The sequence below is a fragment of the Pituophis catenifer genome, unplaced genomic scaffold, assembly GCF_029215685.1.
Source record: "Pituophis catenifer annectens isolate HBS135680 unplaced genomic scaffold, rPitCat1.0.hap2 SCAF_14, whole genome shotgun sequence".
Taxonomy (NCBI): domain Eukaryota; kingdom Metazoa; phylum Chordata; class Lepidosauria; order Squamata; family Colubridae; genus Pituophis; species Pituophis catenifer.
The window spans coordinates 7,658,580-7,673,148 of record NW_027256894.1 but is presented as its reverse complement, the minus strand read 5'-3'; the positions used below and the strand labels follow the sequence as shown (position 1 = coordinate 7,673,148).

Here is a 14,569-nt window from a genome sequence, read left to right as displayed (position 1 = left end):
GAGATCCAGATGGGTAGATATCGGCTTCCAAGCCTGAGGCAGGTCAGAAAGATCAACTTCATAACAGATTCCAACAAAGGCTGCATACAGATTTATGCAGAAATCAGAACTTTTGACATCGACCTGAGATTTATGTGTCATCTTAAGAGACATCAACCAGGCACAAAAAACATAAGAGTGGCTGGGATGTCCTGTAAGGAGTCTGAGCTATCTTGGCAATTTATCCTTCATTGGTTGGAGCTTGCTTCAAAGCTGGTTCTTCTTGGCTGATGGTGAGCAGAGGCTGGCCGCGGGGGCCAGAAGGTACGTTTGGAAATAAGGTATTGTTCTCTTCCTCAAGGATGCTAAATTCTTCTGGAGGAAGAGTAGATATCTGGATTTCAATGGGTGAAGCATTTGGAATGTGATCCAGCTGAGAAAGCAAGGGAAAAATTGCGATTGGAACCCACAAAGCCTGCGCAATGATATTTGTCACAAAATACAAGGAGAACACGAAGACGAATGAAGGTGAAATCTATGCGTCCCAGGATAACGTTCTACGATCCTAACTGGGTCGGTCAACGGGATCAGAGTTTTTGTCTTCTGAGCTTTTGGACTCGTGCTGGAGCCCATCTTCAGGGAACTTCTCTCTAGCAGAGTGTGTCGTGTGGTGTTTGTGGCCACACTGGTCCTGTTGACCGACCCAGATTGTATCCTAGAGCAGGGGTCTCCAACCTTGGCAACTTTAAGACTTGTGGACTTCAACTCCCAGACTTCCTCAGTCAGCAAAGGTTGGGGAGGAACATGGGCCAGTCCTGGAGTCTGGGGAAGGCTCGGACGAGGGTTCTGCATTAAAGGCAGAGAAAGGGCCATCTGGGAGGTACATGCTGCCTCCAGAGCCTCCAGAGTTGGACCTCAGTGAGGCAGAGGAACAGGTGAAGCCTGTTATCAGTGCACGCATGCAAGAGGCAAGAACATTTAAAACAAAAGGGACGACTCGGGAGTAGGGCTTGGAGATGATTAGCCCCTCCCATAAGACTTAAAAAAGGAGCAAAGGCAGATGGGCCTTTGCAGGAAGCAATGTTGTTAAGTCTGTTCAGTTTAAAGTCTGAAGCTCTGTTTGATTCTTGACTCTGTGTGTGGACCTGGAAACAGCAAAGGACTGGCTCGCATTGCCTCTGCCAGTACAAAAGGAGCTCAGGAGGGCCACGAGCATCCCCCTGAGCTCCATTTTCACTGGCAGAGGGTTGCAGGAAGCTGTCGCAGCCCAAAACGGGGCTGAGGAGTGGGAGTCTGTTTTTGCTGGCAGAGCGCTTGGGCCACCATAGGCACCCCTGACATGAGTGAGGTCGAGCTGGCCACACCCACCCTGGCCCCCCAAGGTCAAACACAACCCTGATGCGGCCCTCAATGAAATTGAGTTTGACACCCCTGGCTTACAATGTACAACAAAAGGTTTTCTGAACAACATTCCAGTTCCACCTTGCTTTTCCTTACCGCGATTCCCTTCGTGTGGGGGCTGGGTTGGGAACGCAAAGCTGGGAACAGCCTCTCCAGTTCATTCATATCCAGTTGTTTCCCATTGACATCTGGATCTTCCCTTTTCGTCGACCCGTTGAGAGCCTGGCCAGGGACATTTCTCGGTCCTCTAGAGATCTGCGGGGTTGACAGCTGCTCTTGCACATTTTTGCACATCAGCAGTCTGCTAAAAATGAAAAGGAGACAAACATGGTGGGGTCCCTTTCCCAAACATGAAAGAAGACCCCACTGTCGGAAGGTCTGGGGGAAGGGGATCAGGACAGGCTTTACTTGCAAGGGGTCCTGGGCAGTGGTGAAATCTGAATCGGCTTGCTACCGGTTTGCTGGCCGTGCAGCACGCACCAAAACAAGGCTTGGGAAGGTAAGTAGAACAATGAGGGGAGGGATCAGCTGTACTGCGCGGTTTAGCTTTGCTAGAAAGTAGGAAATCCTGCTTTCTAGCAAAGCTAAACCGCGCGGCACAGCTGATTGTCAGAAATACCAGTTCGGAGGAACCAGTAGCTTTTTTTTTTACTACTGGTTTCCCTGAACCGGTAGTTTTTATCACTACCGGTTCGCCTGAATGAGAGCGAACCAGTAGCATTTCACCCCTAGTCCTGGGTTCGTTGAGATAGGAAGCTCATCTAAGACCATGGGAAGCCATCCCTGGACAGTATAAACCAGGGGAAGGGGTCATCTCTTGAATGACTCTTAGCTTTTCTGTAGACCAATGGCTGCCAGAAGGAGAGTCACTTTCATGAGCAAAGTTGGGGTTTTTAAATGCTTTTAAAAGTTTTTAAAAAAAGCCTCTGATGATTGCGCGGCTCAGCTGGGATCGTCAGAGGTTTTTCAAAGCATTTTTTTTTTTTTGCAACCCCTTCGGCTGAAGAGGTTGTAGGAAAAAAAATGCCTTTAAAAGCCTCTGGCGATCCCAGCTGAGTGCCTGATCGTCAGAGGCTTCTAAAAGCATTTTTTTCTGCAACCTCTTAAGGTTGTAGAAAAAATGCTTTTAAAAGTATAAAAAAAAAAGTTGGCCACACCCACCCAGTCACAATACCCCTCACCACCACCAAGCCATGCCCACAGAACCAGTAGTAACAAATTTTAGATGTCACCCATGGTCCATACACATGGTTGATGGAACTCTCGTGTCTGTCAAAAGTGCCCAGTGACGTAGCTTGAGAAGAAATTGGGCAGAAAGAGAACCTACCGTCCTCTGTAGCCAAACATGAGGAAAAGGACACAGAAGATGATGCAGGTGACCCCAATGTGAATTCCAATGATGATCCCAGTAGCTGAGGTCTTGTTGGTTGACTCATCCTTCATGCAGTTGCATGGCGGGTTGAGATCTAAGGTGGGTGAGAAAGACAAAGGGAAAACCCCTTACATTTCTGAGAACCTCTGACATGAATCGTAGGACAGGAAAACAAACACCCTCTCGCATAACTCGTACAGGTAAGTGGAGTACAGGTATTCCTTGACTTACAACAGTTCCTTTAGGTCCCTATTTGTCTACTTGCATTTTTTATGTGCTTTCGAACTGCTAGGTTGGCAGAAACTGGGACAAGTAACGGGAGCTCACCCCATTACGTGGCAGTAGGGATTCGAACTGCAGAATTGCCGATCTTTCAATCGACTAGCTCAGCGTCTTAGCCACTGAGTCACCGTGTCTCTTGTTTTTAAAGCAATTAAGGGAAGCTTAATATCACAAAAGAAGCAAGGCCTTTTAGGAGATGCTTTGAATTGGGAAATCCTTGGTGCTTCTGAGCTTGGTTGTTTGCAGCTGTTACTCAACTAGGCAATGTTTAATTAATGTTTCATTAGCCAACTAGGTCATGTCATCAGTGTGAGTAAGTGTGGGGCTTGCTGCCTATTTATAAAGCCCTAAATCAGCCCCCTCCCCCAGCCTTTTGGACACCAGGGACTGGTTCCATAGAGAGAAGTTTTTCCGTGGGCATGGTTTCATGTGCTGCCTGCATCCCACAGATGAGGCTTCACTTGTTTATGTCGCCTGGTTTCTGGCTTGGTGTAGACGAGAGCTGGTCCATGGACCAAGGTCTGGGGACCCGTGCCCTAAATCATTCTAACTCAGGGGTCTGCAACCTTAAACACTCAAAGAGCCATTTGGACCCGTTTCCCACAGAAAAGGAAACACCAGGAGCCACAAAACCTGGGTGGGTGTGGCCAACTCAATGTCACTCATTTCACCAGTCACATGACCCCCCCTAGCCACGCCTACCCAGCCGGTTATTAGGGCAGAGAACCGGTTGTTAAAAAACACCGGGAACCACAAAACCCTTTTGACATCTCTCTCTCTATCCCTCCCTCCCTCCGTCCCCCCCTCTCTTTCTGCATCTCTCTATGTCTCTCTCTCTCTACCTCTCTGTATCTCTCTGTCTCTGCCCCGGTCGCTTCTCCATCCCTCGGCGCCACCCATACCTTCTCAGGCCAGGCGAGGAGTGACCGGGAGGGGAGGGCTAGGGGTGGGGCCAGCCAGTAATGGGATCACCCAACAGGGAGCTACATCAGGGGGCCCAAAGAGCCACATGCAGCTCCGGAGCTGCAGGTTGCTGACACCCGATCTAACTGATAATGGTTGGGTTTCATTATTTGGGTGATAGAACATCTTCAAACAACCAAACTCAGCACTAAGGACTCCACAATTCAGCCCGGAGCTACAGACATTATCTTCTATTGGATATTTATTTATTGGTTCGATTTATATGTCGCCCTTCTCCAGAGACTCAGGGCGGCTTACAATGTGTTAAGCAATAGCCTTCATACTTTTTGTATATAGCTGCTTAGTAGGGCTTTCGGCCCCCCCAAGCGGATAACTTCAATATAAAAGATACACATGGAAAAAGCATTATAAAAGACTGGAAACATTTTCTGGATTTTTTTAATTTTTTTTTTGGGTGAAAATGGACAAATATGATCAAATCAATGATCTTGGGATTTGCTGATTAAAAAGGCTTGCTTATAAGAAGAAGGAAATCGTACATCTCTAGATCCATTTTGTAGTGATTTAATACAGCTTATAAAAAGTATATTTCTATTATTCCAATATCTCAATATTTAAGAAACTTCTATGTTGCATGCATGAAGAAATACATACTTATTACATACTTATTAATAATAATAACAATTATTGTTAATGTATAAAAAAGACCTGACCCAAGCAATGTACTTTCCACAAAACATGTATGTTTATATTGGAAAAATAAAAAACTTAATATAAAAAAAAGAAGGAAGAAATCAAGATATGACATTTGGGAGATAGGAATACCTGTAGCTGCTATAAAGCAGAAAATAAGTCATTTTTTAAGGTCCTTTTTTTCTCCTTTTCTTTTTCTTTTAACTTTTAGTATTTTTTTCCCCTTTTCTCTACTCTTTTCTTTTAAGTGCCTGTAGATTTTTAAAATTCTGCGTGAATTCTTTTTCAATAAATATTATATACAAGATATACATAATTTTCTCAGTTGTGTTTGGGTCCTTTCTCCATTTCCCACCCAGCTCTTCCCACTTTGCATTCATCAACCCAAACATCTCAAGGCTCCTCAGGGTGAGTTGAGCTTCTCACCTGTTTTTTCAACAGTTTCTCGGAGGGACACAAAACGGACGGTGGAGTTCCCATCGCCATGTTGGTTGTAAGCAAGCAGTTTGACTTCGTACACAACGGATGGATCTGAGAGAACATGGGAAATGGAGGTGATACGTTAGGTCAATCAACAATGAGGATGTGTTCACTGAGCAAGGCAAACCCACTGCTGCTTTCTCTCCATAACTCTGATCTCTGGCATTTGTATCAGAAGTGGGAAGATATCAGCCTTGAATATCCCCCTTTTTTTGGACGGGGGGGGCGGTGTCTTAGGAACTCCCCTCGCCAAGTCTCAAAAGTGCTTTTTCAAAAAGCAACTGGACTTCCTTGTTTTTCCTTGAAGACGTTTTGCCTCTCATCCGAGAAGCTTCTTCAGTTCTGACTGAATGGTGGAGAACAGAAGGATTTACCATACTTTTCAGAGTATAAGACACACTCCCCCATCCTGAAGAGGGTGGAAAAGTTGGTGGATCTTATACACCAAATACAGCCGTTTTTGGCCTCCTGAAACCCTGCCCTGCACGTCCAGTTTTCATCAAAAACAGGCCTGTTTTTCGCAAAAACAGGATGCGCAGAGGGTTTGGGAGGCCTGCAGAGTGCTCCTGGGGCCTGGGGAGGGCAAAAACACAATGCGCGGGGGGTTTGGGAGGCCAAAAACGGGCCTGTTTTTCACAAAAACGGGATGCACAGAGAGTTTGAGAGGTCTGCAGAGTGCTCCTGGGGGCCAGGAGGGCAAAAACTGGACGCATGGAAGCCAAAAACTATTTTTTTTTCTTCAAAATCTTGGTGTGTCTTATTACTCCAGTGCGTCTTATAGTCCAAAAAATACGGTATATTGTTTGCAGTCATCTGGTCATTAGTTCTCTTTCTAAGAGTCATTTGAGGCTGCTTGAAGGTTTATCTGTGAACATTGAGCTCAACGTTGTGCAAATGGGTGTGGAGCCTTCTTGGAACTGTTGAAAGGACTGGGCTGTAGACAGGAGATCAGTGGTGCTGTATCCCCCCACCTCTTTTGAGAGAAGGCTGTTCAGTCTTAACATAGATGGCCTATTTGACCCCACCTTCAAAGCCGTGGTCCTCTCCATCCAGAATGTGGACTTCAATGTGATGTCTTCAAGGAAAAACAATGAAGTCCAGTTGCTTTTTGGAAAAGGACCTTTGGCACAACCATGACCTGAATGACTGAGAATCTCCATAGATATTCCCCTCCATAAGATTATGATGTCCAAATTTAACCACAAAATTCAAATCTCACAAAACGAGGAAATAGCCCAGTAGCTGTTTCTTTCACTCTGTGTGACTTGTGGATGTCCGTTGGCTTATAGGAATTCTCCATGTCTGGCTTGTCATTTGCCAGATGTTTGACTATCCACTTGTAGCTCTGCAGATGTCAGCCACACAGGAAACCTCTGCCAATGGAAAGCCAACCCAACCCAAAACTCCAACCCTGAGTAGATACATTCATACATTCTTCTCCATTGCAAAAGGTTTATATTTGGCTTGAGGCATCTGAACAAATCAACCCATAGTTGAGGCACAAATGACCAGGGCTCGAATTATCCTACTTCGGACCCATAATGCAAAATCCCAGCTCTCTGGAGAAGGCTCTAATGTTGGGAAAGGTGGAAGGAAAAAGAAGAGGACAATCAACTACAAGGTTGATGGACTCAGTTACAGATGTAATGAAAGCAACAATGGAAGACCTGACGGATCAGCTTGGAGTCCCAAAGGTGCTTTTTCAGGAGGCAACTGAATTAAGAAAGTCCAGTTGCCTCCTGAAAAACACCTTTGGGACAACCATGACCTGGATGACTGAGAATCTCCATAAAAAATCAGCTTGGAGACAGATCATCATGGAGAAAACGTATCTGCGAGGTCCCTAAGAGAAGACAATGCCTTGATGGTACATAATCAATCATCAATCAATCTACCCAAGAGCGTGATGCTTGATGGGTAGTCCGTAGCCCTCCCTCTTTCTCTACCACATCCTTCTTCTCTACTCACCAAGATGAGTAAGGTTGCAAGAGGTGACATTGCTGGGCAGAAGCATGGGCCCCGTGAAGTGCGGAAGATGGACTTTGCGGTAGAAGAGTTTGAACCCTTCATGTTGGCCCAGTTTGATGGAAGGTTCCCACGTGGCTTGAACGGCGGTGCTGTTGAGGACTTTAATGAAGAGGGAAGGCACTGCTGGTACTGAAAGGAAGCAGAAGGCAGAGAAGGGTTGGGTGAGGTCTTCTTTCTCCTTCCGAACTTAAAGCCCATGCCAGTGTACCTCAAAGGTACTTTGGACCAGGTTCTCCAGCTGGCTGGAGAATTCTGGGAGTTGAAGTCTGCCAGGCTTAAAAGTTGCCAAGGTTGGAGACCCCTGCTTTGGACAGAGAACCATGAAATCATAAACGTATTTATTTATTTTAGAACATTTATATAAATGTATATTTAGACAAGAGCCACGGTGGCGCAGTGGTTAGAATCCAGTGCTGGAGGCTACTTCTGCTGCCTGCAATTTGGCAGTTTGAATCTCACCAGGCTCAAGGTTGACTCGGCCTTCCATCCTTCTGAGGTCGGTCAAATGAGGACTCAGATTTTTGTGGGGGGAGTAATAGGCTGACTCTGTAAACCGCTTAGAGAGGGCTGCAAAGCCATGGGAAGCGGTATATAAGTCTAAGTGCAAGTGCTATTTATATAGCCGCCCACTCGCTCGCAGCGACTCTAGGCGGCTTACAAAGAGTAAACACACCAAACAGGAAAAAATAAATAAAAATTAAAAAAAGATACAAAACAGTAACACCTCCCCCCCCATCACCATCCACCCATCCTGGTGACAGGACACGGTTAAACAAGCCATTTCATGGCTCCAACCCGCTCTGGATTCCCCAGGCCCTCTGGCAAAACCACATTTTCAGGGCCTTCCGAAAGATTGCCAAAATGGAGGGCCAGTCTAATTTCTGCAAGGATGACGATGTTCCAAAAGGAGGAAGCCACCACGGAGAAGGCCTTTCTTCTGGGTCCCTCCAGATGTACCTCCTCAGGGGATGGGATCTGCAACACGCCTCCCCGTTTGAGTGGGTTCAGGTAGATGTGACCGGCAAGAGACGGTCCATTAGATTTTATCAAATTTATTTCGCCGCGAGCCCTCGCCTTCAGCCAGTGATTGCTTATGTGGAACTGTCAACCCTCATGTCAACCCTGAAGCTGATCTGACCAAAGCCATTTTGACAGCTTCAATGTCGCCACACTGGGGCTGAGGGATAGGGAGGGGGGATTTGAGATAGAGAGGATTCTGTAGCCAAAACAAAATACTTTCTCTTGGGAACCAAGGACATTCTCACACTGATCGGAGGAAGGCGGAGAGACGCTATCCGGTTGTCAGACCGCACCTGGACTATGTGACTGATTGTTTTGAGAAAGAGACAAAAAGAGACAAAACTTTTACTTTTAATTAGGTGAAAACCCGCGGGAGTCTTTAGAGTCAGTTTCCCCCAGATCTGTGCCAATATATTTCCAATAAAGCTATTCTTTGAGGAATTCACCTGCCTCAGAGTTGTTCTTACTATGGGATTGTTATTTGGACCCCTGACACCTCAAAACATCAGGAACAGCCTCCAGATGCTACTCTGGATATACTCTTGATCTGAAGGAAGCCCAGAGGTGGAACCACAAATCATAAATCAAGCTAGGATGGGGGTGCTGAGCTAATGATTAACTGGGTTTGCTCATCCATTACGAAACTAACGCTTAACTCTATTTCACCAGTGCAAAGCTGAATATGCATATGTATGCTAAATGTAACAAATATGATTAATAATATCTTAGTTGTATTATGTAGAATATGGTGATTGACATAAAAACAATATGTTGAAATAATGAATAACCAAATAACAAGTTGAATGAGCAATAATGGAAGATTTTAATGTAATATAAACATTGATATTAATATTAGTTATAGAGGTTTGTTAAATGTTAATAAATACGATTGATAATATTTCGTTCATGTTAACAGGTATGTTAATTAAAATGGGGGAGTGGTATAAAAACAGCATATTGAAATATTGAATAACCAAACAATGAAAGATTATAATTTAATATAAAGATGTGTATTATTATTATTATCAGTATTATATAAGCTTGTTAAATGAAACAAATATGATTAATACTAATTGTCTTGTATGAAATGTATGATACTGGGGTACCACAGTTTTCACACACTGCTATGCTTGTAAAAAATAAAAAACTTTTTTTTAAAAAAAGCTGATTTTTTTTTTTTTAAAAAGGCCAGAGCTTGTGGCAGGAGGGAGAGGAAGGGTTGGCTTGGAGCATCAGAGGCCTCTGTAATTTATGAACCTGTTACCAGATCCATAACAGTAGCATTGAAGGAGTTGAAAAAAAAAATGTGTATTTTAAAAGAAAACAATGACAAAAGGAGAAACTCCAGACTTTATGAGGCTGCAAGCTAATGTCCTGAACTCCCAGGCTATGGGTCAACGATTTGAAGGATTTTAAAAGTCGTGCATTCTCTCAGAGAAACCAGAAACTTTCACAGAAGTACAGATTGGCCATCTCAAAATTACACAAGTCCTCGATTTACAACAGTTTGCTTAGTGACGGTCCAAAGTTGCAACGGCACTGAAAAACAAGCGATTGATGATCATTTTTTTCCCCACGCTTATGTGAATGATGGTTGCAGTATCCCCGGATCGTGGGATCGTTGTTGCGACCTTCTGACAAGCAAAGGCCTTGGTAGTATAGTGATCTAAGGCACCCTGTTATTAAGCTGGTTATTAAGACCAGCTGCCTGCAATTACTGCAGGTTCGAATCTCGCCAGGCTCAAGGTTGACTCAGCCTTCCATCCTTTCTAAGGTAGGTAAATTGAGGACCCAGTTTGTGGGGGCAATAAGCTGACTTTGTATAAATATACAAAAGGATGAAGGCTATTGCTTAGCGCATTGTAAGCCGCCCTGAGTCTCCGGAGAAGGGCGGCATATAAATCAAATTAAAAAAAAAAAAAAGGCAAAGCCAGCTTTACTTAACAACCGTGTTACCAACTCAACAACCGCAGTGATTCACTTACCCGCCGTGGCAAGAAAGGTCATAAATGGGACCAAACCAGTGTTGGGATTCAAGTAATTTAACAACCGGTTCTCTGCCCTAATCATTTCTTCCAACAACCAGTTTGCCAAACTGCTCAGAAAGTTAACAACCGGTTCTCCCGAAGTGGTGCGAACCGGCTGAATCCCAACACTGGACCAAACTCACTTAACAATGGAAATCATGGGCTCAGCTGTAGTCATAAGTCAAGGACTACTTGAAGGCTTTGATCAAACTGTTCCCTCACCCATCTAGAACTGAAATGGGGACATTATTCACAAAGCCAAGGTGGATTGATCTCCAGCACCTTGCAATATTCCCTCTGGCAGAACATCTAAACCTGAAGCTGAGCCTTCTCACCTTCTCCCAAGGTGCTCACCAGCACAATGTCAGAGGCCTTACTGGCCCCGCGAGAGGTGTAGGCTTTGATGTAGAAACTGTAAGTTGTGGAAGGCTCCAGGTCGGTCACAAGCTGCTGGAAGGTGCTTTTACTGACGGCCTCTTGATATTCCATTTCCACCGGGTCTGAAATACAAGAGGAAGGAATCAGGAAGGAAGGAGAGAGAGAAAGGAAGGGAGGGAGGGAGGGAGGGAGGGAGAGAGGGAGGAAGGAAGGAAGGAAGGGGAGGGAGGGAGGGAGGGAGGGAGCGGAGAGAGGAAGGAAGGAAGGAAGGAAGGAAGGAGAGAGAGAAAGGAAGGGAGGGAGGGAGGGAGGGAGAGAGGGAGGAAGGAAGGAAGGAAGGGGAGGGAGGGAGGGAGGGAGGGGAGAGAGGAAGGAAGGAAGGAAGGAAGGAAGGAAGGAAGGAGAGAGAGAAAGGAAGGGAGGGAGGGAGGGAGGGGAGAGAGGAAGGAAGGAAGGAAGGAAGGAAGGAAGGGGAGAGAGGAAGGAAGGAAGGACAAGAGAGGAAGGGAAGAGAAGGGGAGGGGAAGGGAAGGAAGGAAGGAAGGAAGGGGAAGGGAGAGAGGATGGAAGGAAGGGAGGGAGGAAGGGGAGGAAGGAAGGAAGGAAGGGGAGAGAAGAAGGAAGGAAGGAAGGAGAGAGAGAAAGGGAGGGAGGGAGGGAGGGAGGGAGGGGAGAGAGGAAGGAAGGAAGGAAGGAAGGAAGGGGAGAGAGGAAAGAAGGAAGGACAAGAGAGGAAGGGAAGAGAAGGGGAGGGGAAGGGAAGGAAGGAAGGAAGGAAGGAAGGAAGGAAGAAAGGGGAAGGGAGAGAGGATGGAAGGAAGGGAGGGAGAAAGGGAGGGAGGGAGAGAGGAAGGGGAGGAAGGAAGGAAGGACAGATGGAAGGAAGGAAGGAAGGAAGGAAGGGGAGAGAAGAAGGAAGGAAGGAAGGAGAGAGAGAAAGGGAGGGAGGGAGGGAGGGAGGGAGGGGAGAGAGGAAGGAAGGAAGGAAGGAAGGAAGGAAGGGGAGAGAGGAAAGAAGGAAGGACAAGAGAGGAAGGGAAGAGAAGGGGAGGGGAAGGGAAGGAAGGAAGGAAGGAAGGAAGGAAGGAAGAAAGGGGAAGGGAGAGAGGATGGAAGGAAGGGAGGGAGAAAGGGAGGGAGGGAGAGAGGAAGGGGAGGAAGGAAGGAAGGACAGATGGAAGGAAGGAAGGAAGGAAGGAAGGAAGGAAGGAAGGAAGGAAGGAAGGAAGGAAGGAAGGAAGGAAGGGGTCCAGGGAGCCAGCATTTGGAAGAAATGTGCTGCAGATCCTCCGAGGAGGAGGATTTCCACCGAGGAGCCCTACAGATCTGCCTCAGATGCCTTACGTCCTCTGCCACCTGGAAAGGCATTTTGAGAATTCAGGCCAGAGCACTGCTTAGAAATCAAGAGCTAATGGTTAATTTCTATTTATTGGAGGTGGAATCTCTCCATTTGATCTCCTGCCTGCCTGCCAGCTTCCTTCTTAAGGGAGGCTGGTATTGTTGTATTTTGCCACTAGATGTCAGGCATGCCAAAACTTTTATATATTTCCTTCTCTCTTTCTCTTTTTTTCTCTCTCTCCCTCCCTCCCCCTTTCTCTTGTGTTGTCTTCTCTTTCTCTTGTCTCTCCTCCCTCCGTCTCTCTCTCTCTCTCTTCTCTCTCTCTCTCTCTCACACACACATACACACCCACACTTCATTTAGATTCTCAAAGCAGCTTACATGGCAGAGAAAGTGCTAAATTTAAGACCGGGCAAAGAGAGTTCAAATTCCTAATCCTATTCCTAAACAAAATGGGATGCCTTTGAGACTATTTGCCTTCATTATCCTCCCTAAGGAAGGATAAAATCGGGGAGAAAGCCATGCCCTTAAAGGAAAAAAAAAATAGAAGGAAACATGGCAAATAAACCGATCAGTTCTCTAGCTACTTTTTCCAACGCCTGTATATTAATCCACGCAGTTTACCAAAGGTTTTTTTCCCCCCCAATCTATAACGATACAGGAAGTCCTTGATTTACAACAGCTCGTTCAGTGACCATTCAAAGTTGGTAACGGCATTGGAAAAACTGACATGACTGTTTTTCGCACTTACGACAGCATCCCCATGGTCATGTGATCAAAATTCAGGTGTTTGACAACTGACCCGTATTTACGACGGTTGCTGTGTCCCAAGGTCATGTGATCCCCTTTTGCAACCTTCTGACAAACAAAGTCAATGGGGAAACCTAGCATCTTGGCATGAATTAATCACATTTGGCCAGTAAAGAGTTCTGTTCTGTTCCGTTCCGTTTTGTTCCATTCCATTCCATTCTGTATTCTACTCTACTCTATTCCATGTTGTATTCTATTTTGTTCTGCATTCTATTCTCTGTTTTGTTCTGTTCTGTTCCGTTCCGTTCCATATTCTACTCTACTCAACTCTACTCTATTCCATATTTTATTCTATTCTATTCTGTTCTGTTCTGTTCCGTTCCGTCCCGTCCCATTCCATATTCTACTCTACTCAACTCTACTCTATTCCATATTCTATTCTGTCCTGTCCTGTCCCGTTCTGTTCCATTCCATTCCGTATTCTACTCAACTCAACTCAACTCTACTCTACTCTATTCCATATTCTATTCTATTCTGTTCTGTTCTGTTCTGTTCTATTCTATTTTTATTCCATTCCATTCCATTCCATTCCATTCCATTCCATTCCATTCCATTCCATTCCATTCTTTACTATATTCTACTATATGCTACTCTGTTCCATTCCGTTCTGTTCCATTCCATTCTGTTCCATTCCATTCCATTCTATTCTGTACGCTACCCTACCCTACGGAAATGCAGGGGCATGCTGACTGCTAGATGGTGCAATGCAAAATAGGACAGTTGCATCTTCCTTGAGTCCCTCATCATTCCATCAATGTCCCTCCACCCTCGAGCAGGTCTCCCATAACCCCATCTCCAATTAACTGCCAACCCTCTGCTTGAGAACCGCTAGTCAGAAGCATAAGAAAAGAGATTCTCTGTATAGCGCGAATATTAGCAGTCTTCAGCCCTTCTCAGCCACTCCTACCTGCTGCTTTTCTTATGTGCAGGACGTAGCCGATAATCTCCTTGGTGTTTTGCAACGGCTCGCTCCACAGCAGTTGGACGGTGGTAGCCGAGACGGAAGCTGCTTTGACTTCTTGGGGAGGACCTGGAAGTCGGTCGGCCCACAGCACCGTCAAGCGGGCGCTGGCTTGGGTGGAGCCCGCGCTGTTCTCAGCGATGCACTGGTAGATGGCCTCATCTGTCTGGCCAATGTTGGAGATAGTGAGCGTGCTGGATGGAAAACAATCAAACCAGGCATGATTAGCATTTTCTAGCAAGCCCCCTAAGGACTCAGCCTTCCTCTGACCCCGTTCACACAGCCCCAGGCAGACCAGGTTAATCCTTCAGTGTTTGAAAAGGGTGTAACGGAAGTCTAGATTGCCCAGGTGAGACTTCCCTGCATGCTTTGTCTTGTGTAGGTGTTCTGCCCCAGCTCCGGATTCCCAAGGATTGTGACACACACCAACGGTCCTTATCAAAGTTATAAAATACCAAGAATAAACAAAGTCCGGCAAAGGTTGGCAACCAGCCCAGAAAACAAGATACGATAAGACACTCACTCTCCAAAATGCTCTGTAATTACACGTTGTTTCCAGCAAGAAATTACTAACTGCGTGCGACTTAAATAAGCTAAGCGAGTGGCCAATTATCCTCAAACCTTACTCTCAAGGAGACCTCCTCCTCCTGAGTAGCCACTCCTGCCTTTTGGCAGCCCTGCGTGCTCGAGCATTGAGGAGAGGCTCCTCCACTTCGCTTTCTCCACTTGAAGGAGCCTCTGGAGGTTCTGAAGGCCCTGGCTGAGTCTCTGCCTCTGGCACCACATCCTCTTCAGCCTCCTCGCTATCTGAAGCGAGCACCGGCTGCGCCGGCTGCTGACGCAACACCACACCAGCCTCCTCGTTGTCGGGATCA

The 14,569-nt window shown here is 46.0% G+C and overlaps 1 protein-coding gene across 1 annotated transcript in view; it reads right to left on the bottom strand.

Moving 5' to 3' along the window:
* Positions 1 to 220: 220 nt before the first annotated feature.
* IGDCC3 (immunoglobulin superfamily DCC subclass member 3) overlaps positions 221 to 14,569 on the bottom strand; it is a 110,181-nt gene continuing 95,832 nt past the window's right edge. The window contains exons 8-14 of the mRNA XM_070953810.1: positions 13,641 to 13,888; positions 10,542 to 10,706; positions 7,100 to 7,288; positions 5,078 to 5,182; positions 2,708 to 2,846; positions 1,477 to 1,681; positions 221 to 412 (exon numbers count right to left, since the gene is read on the bottom strand). Of these exons, the coding sequence (XP_070809911.1) occupies positions 221 to 412; positions 1,477 to 1,681; positions 2,708 to 2,846; positions 5,078 to 5,182; positions 7,100 to 7,288; positions 10,542 to 10,706; positions 13,641 to 13,888 (1,243 nt within the window). The remainder of the gene's footprint in view (positions 413 to 1,476; positions 1,682 to 2,707; positions 2,847 to 5,077; positions 5,183 to 7,099; positions 7,289 to 10,541; positions 10,707 to 13,640; positions 13,889 to 14,569) is intronic.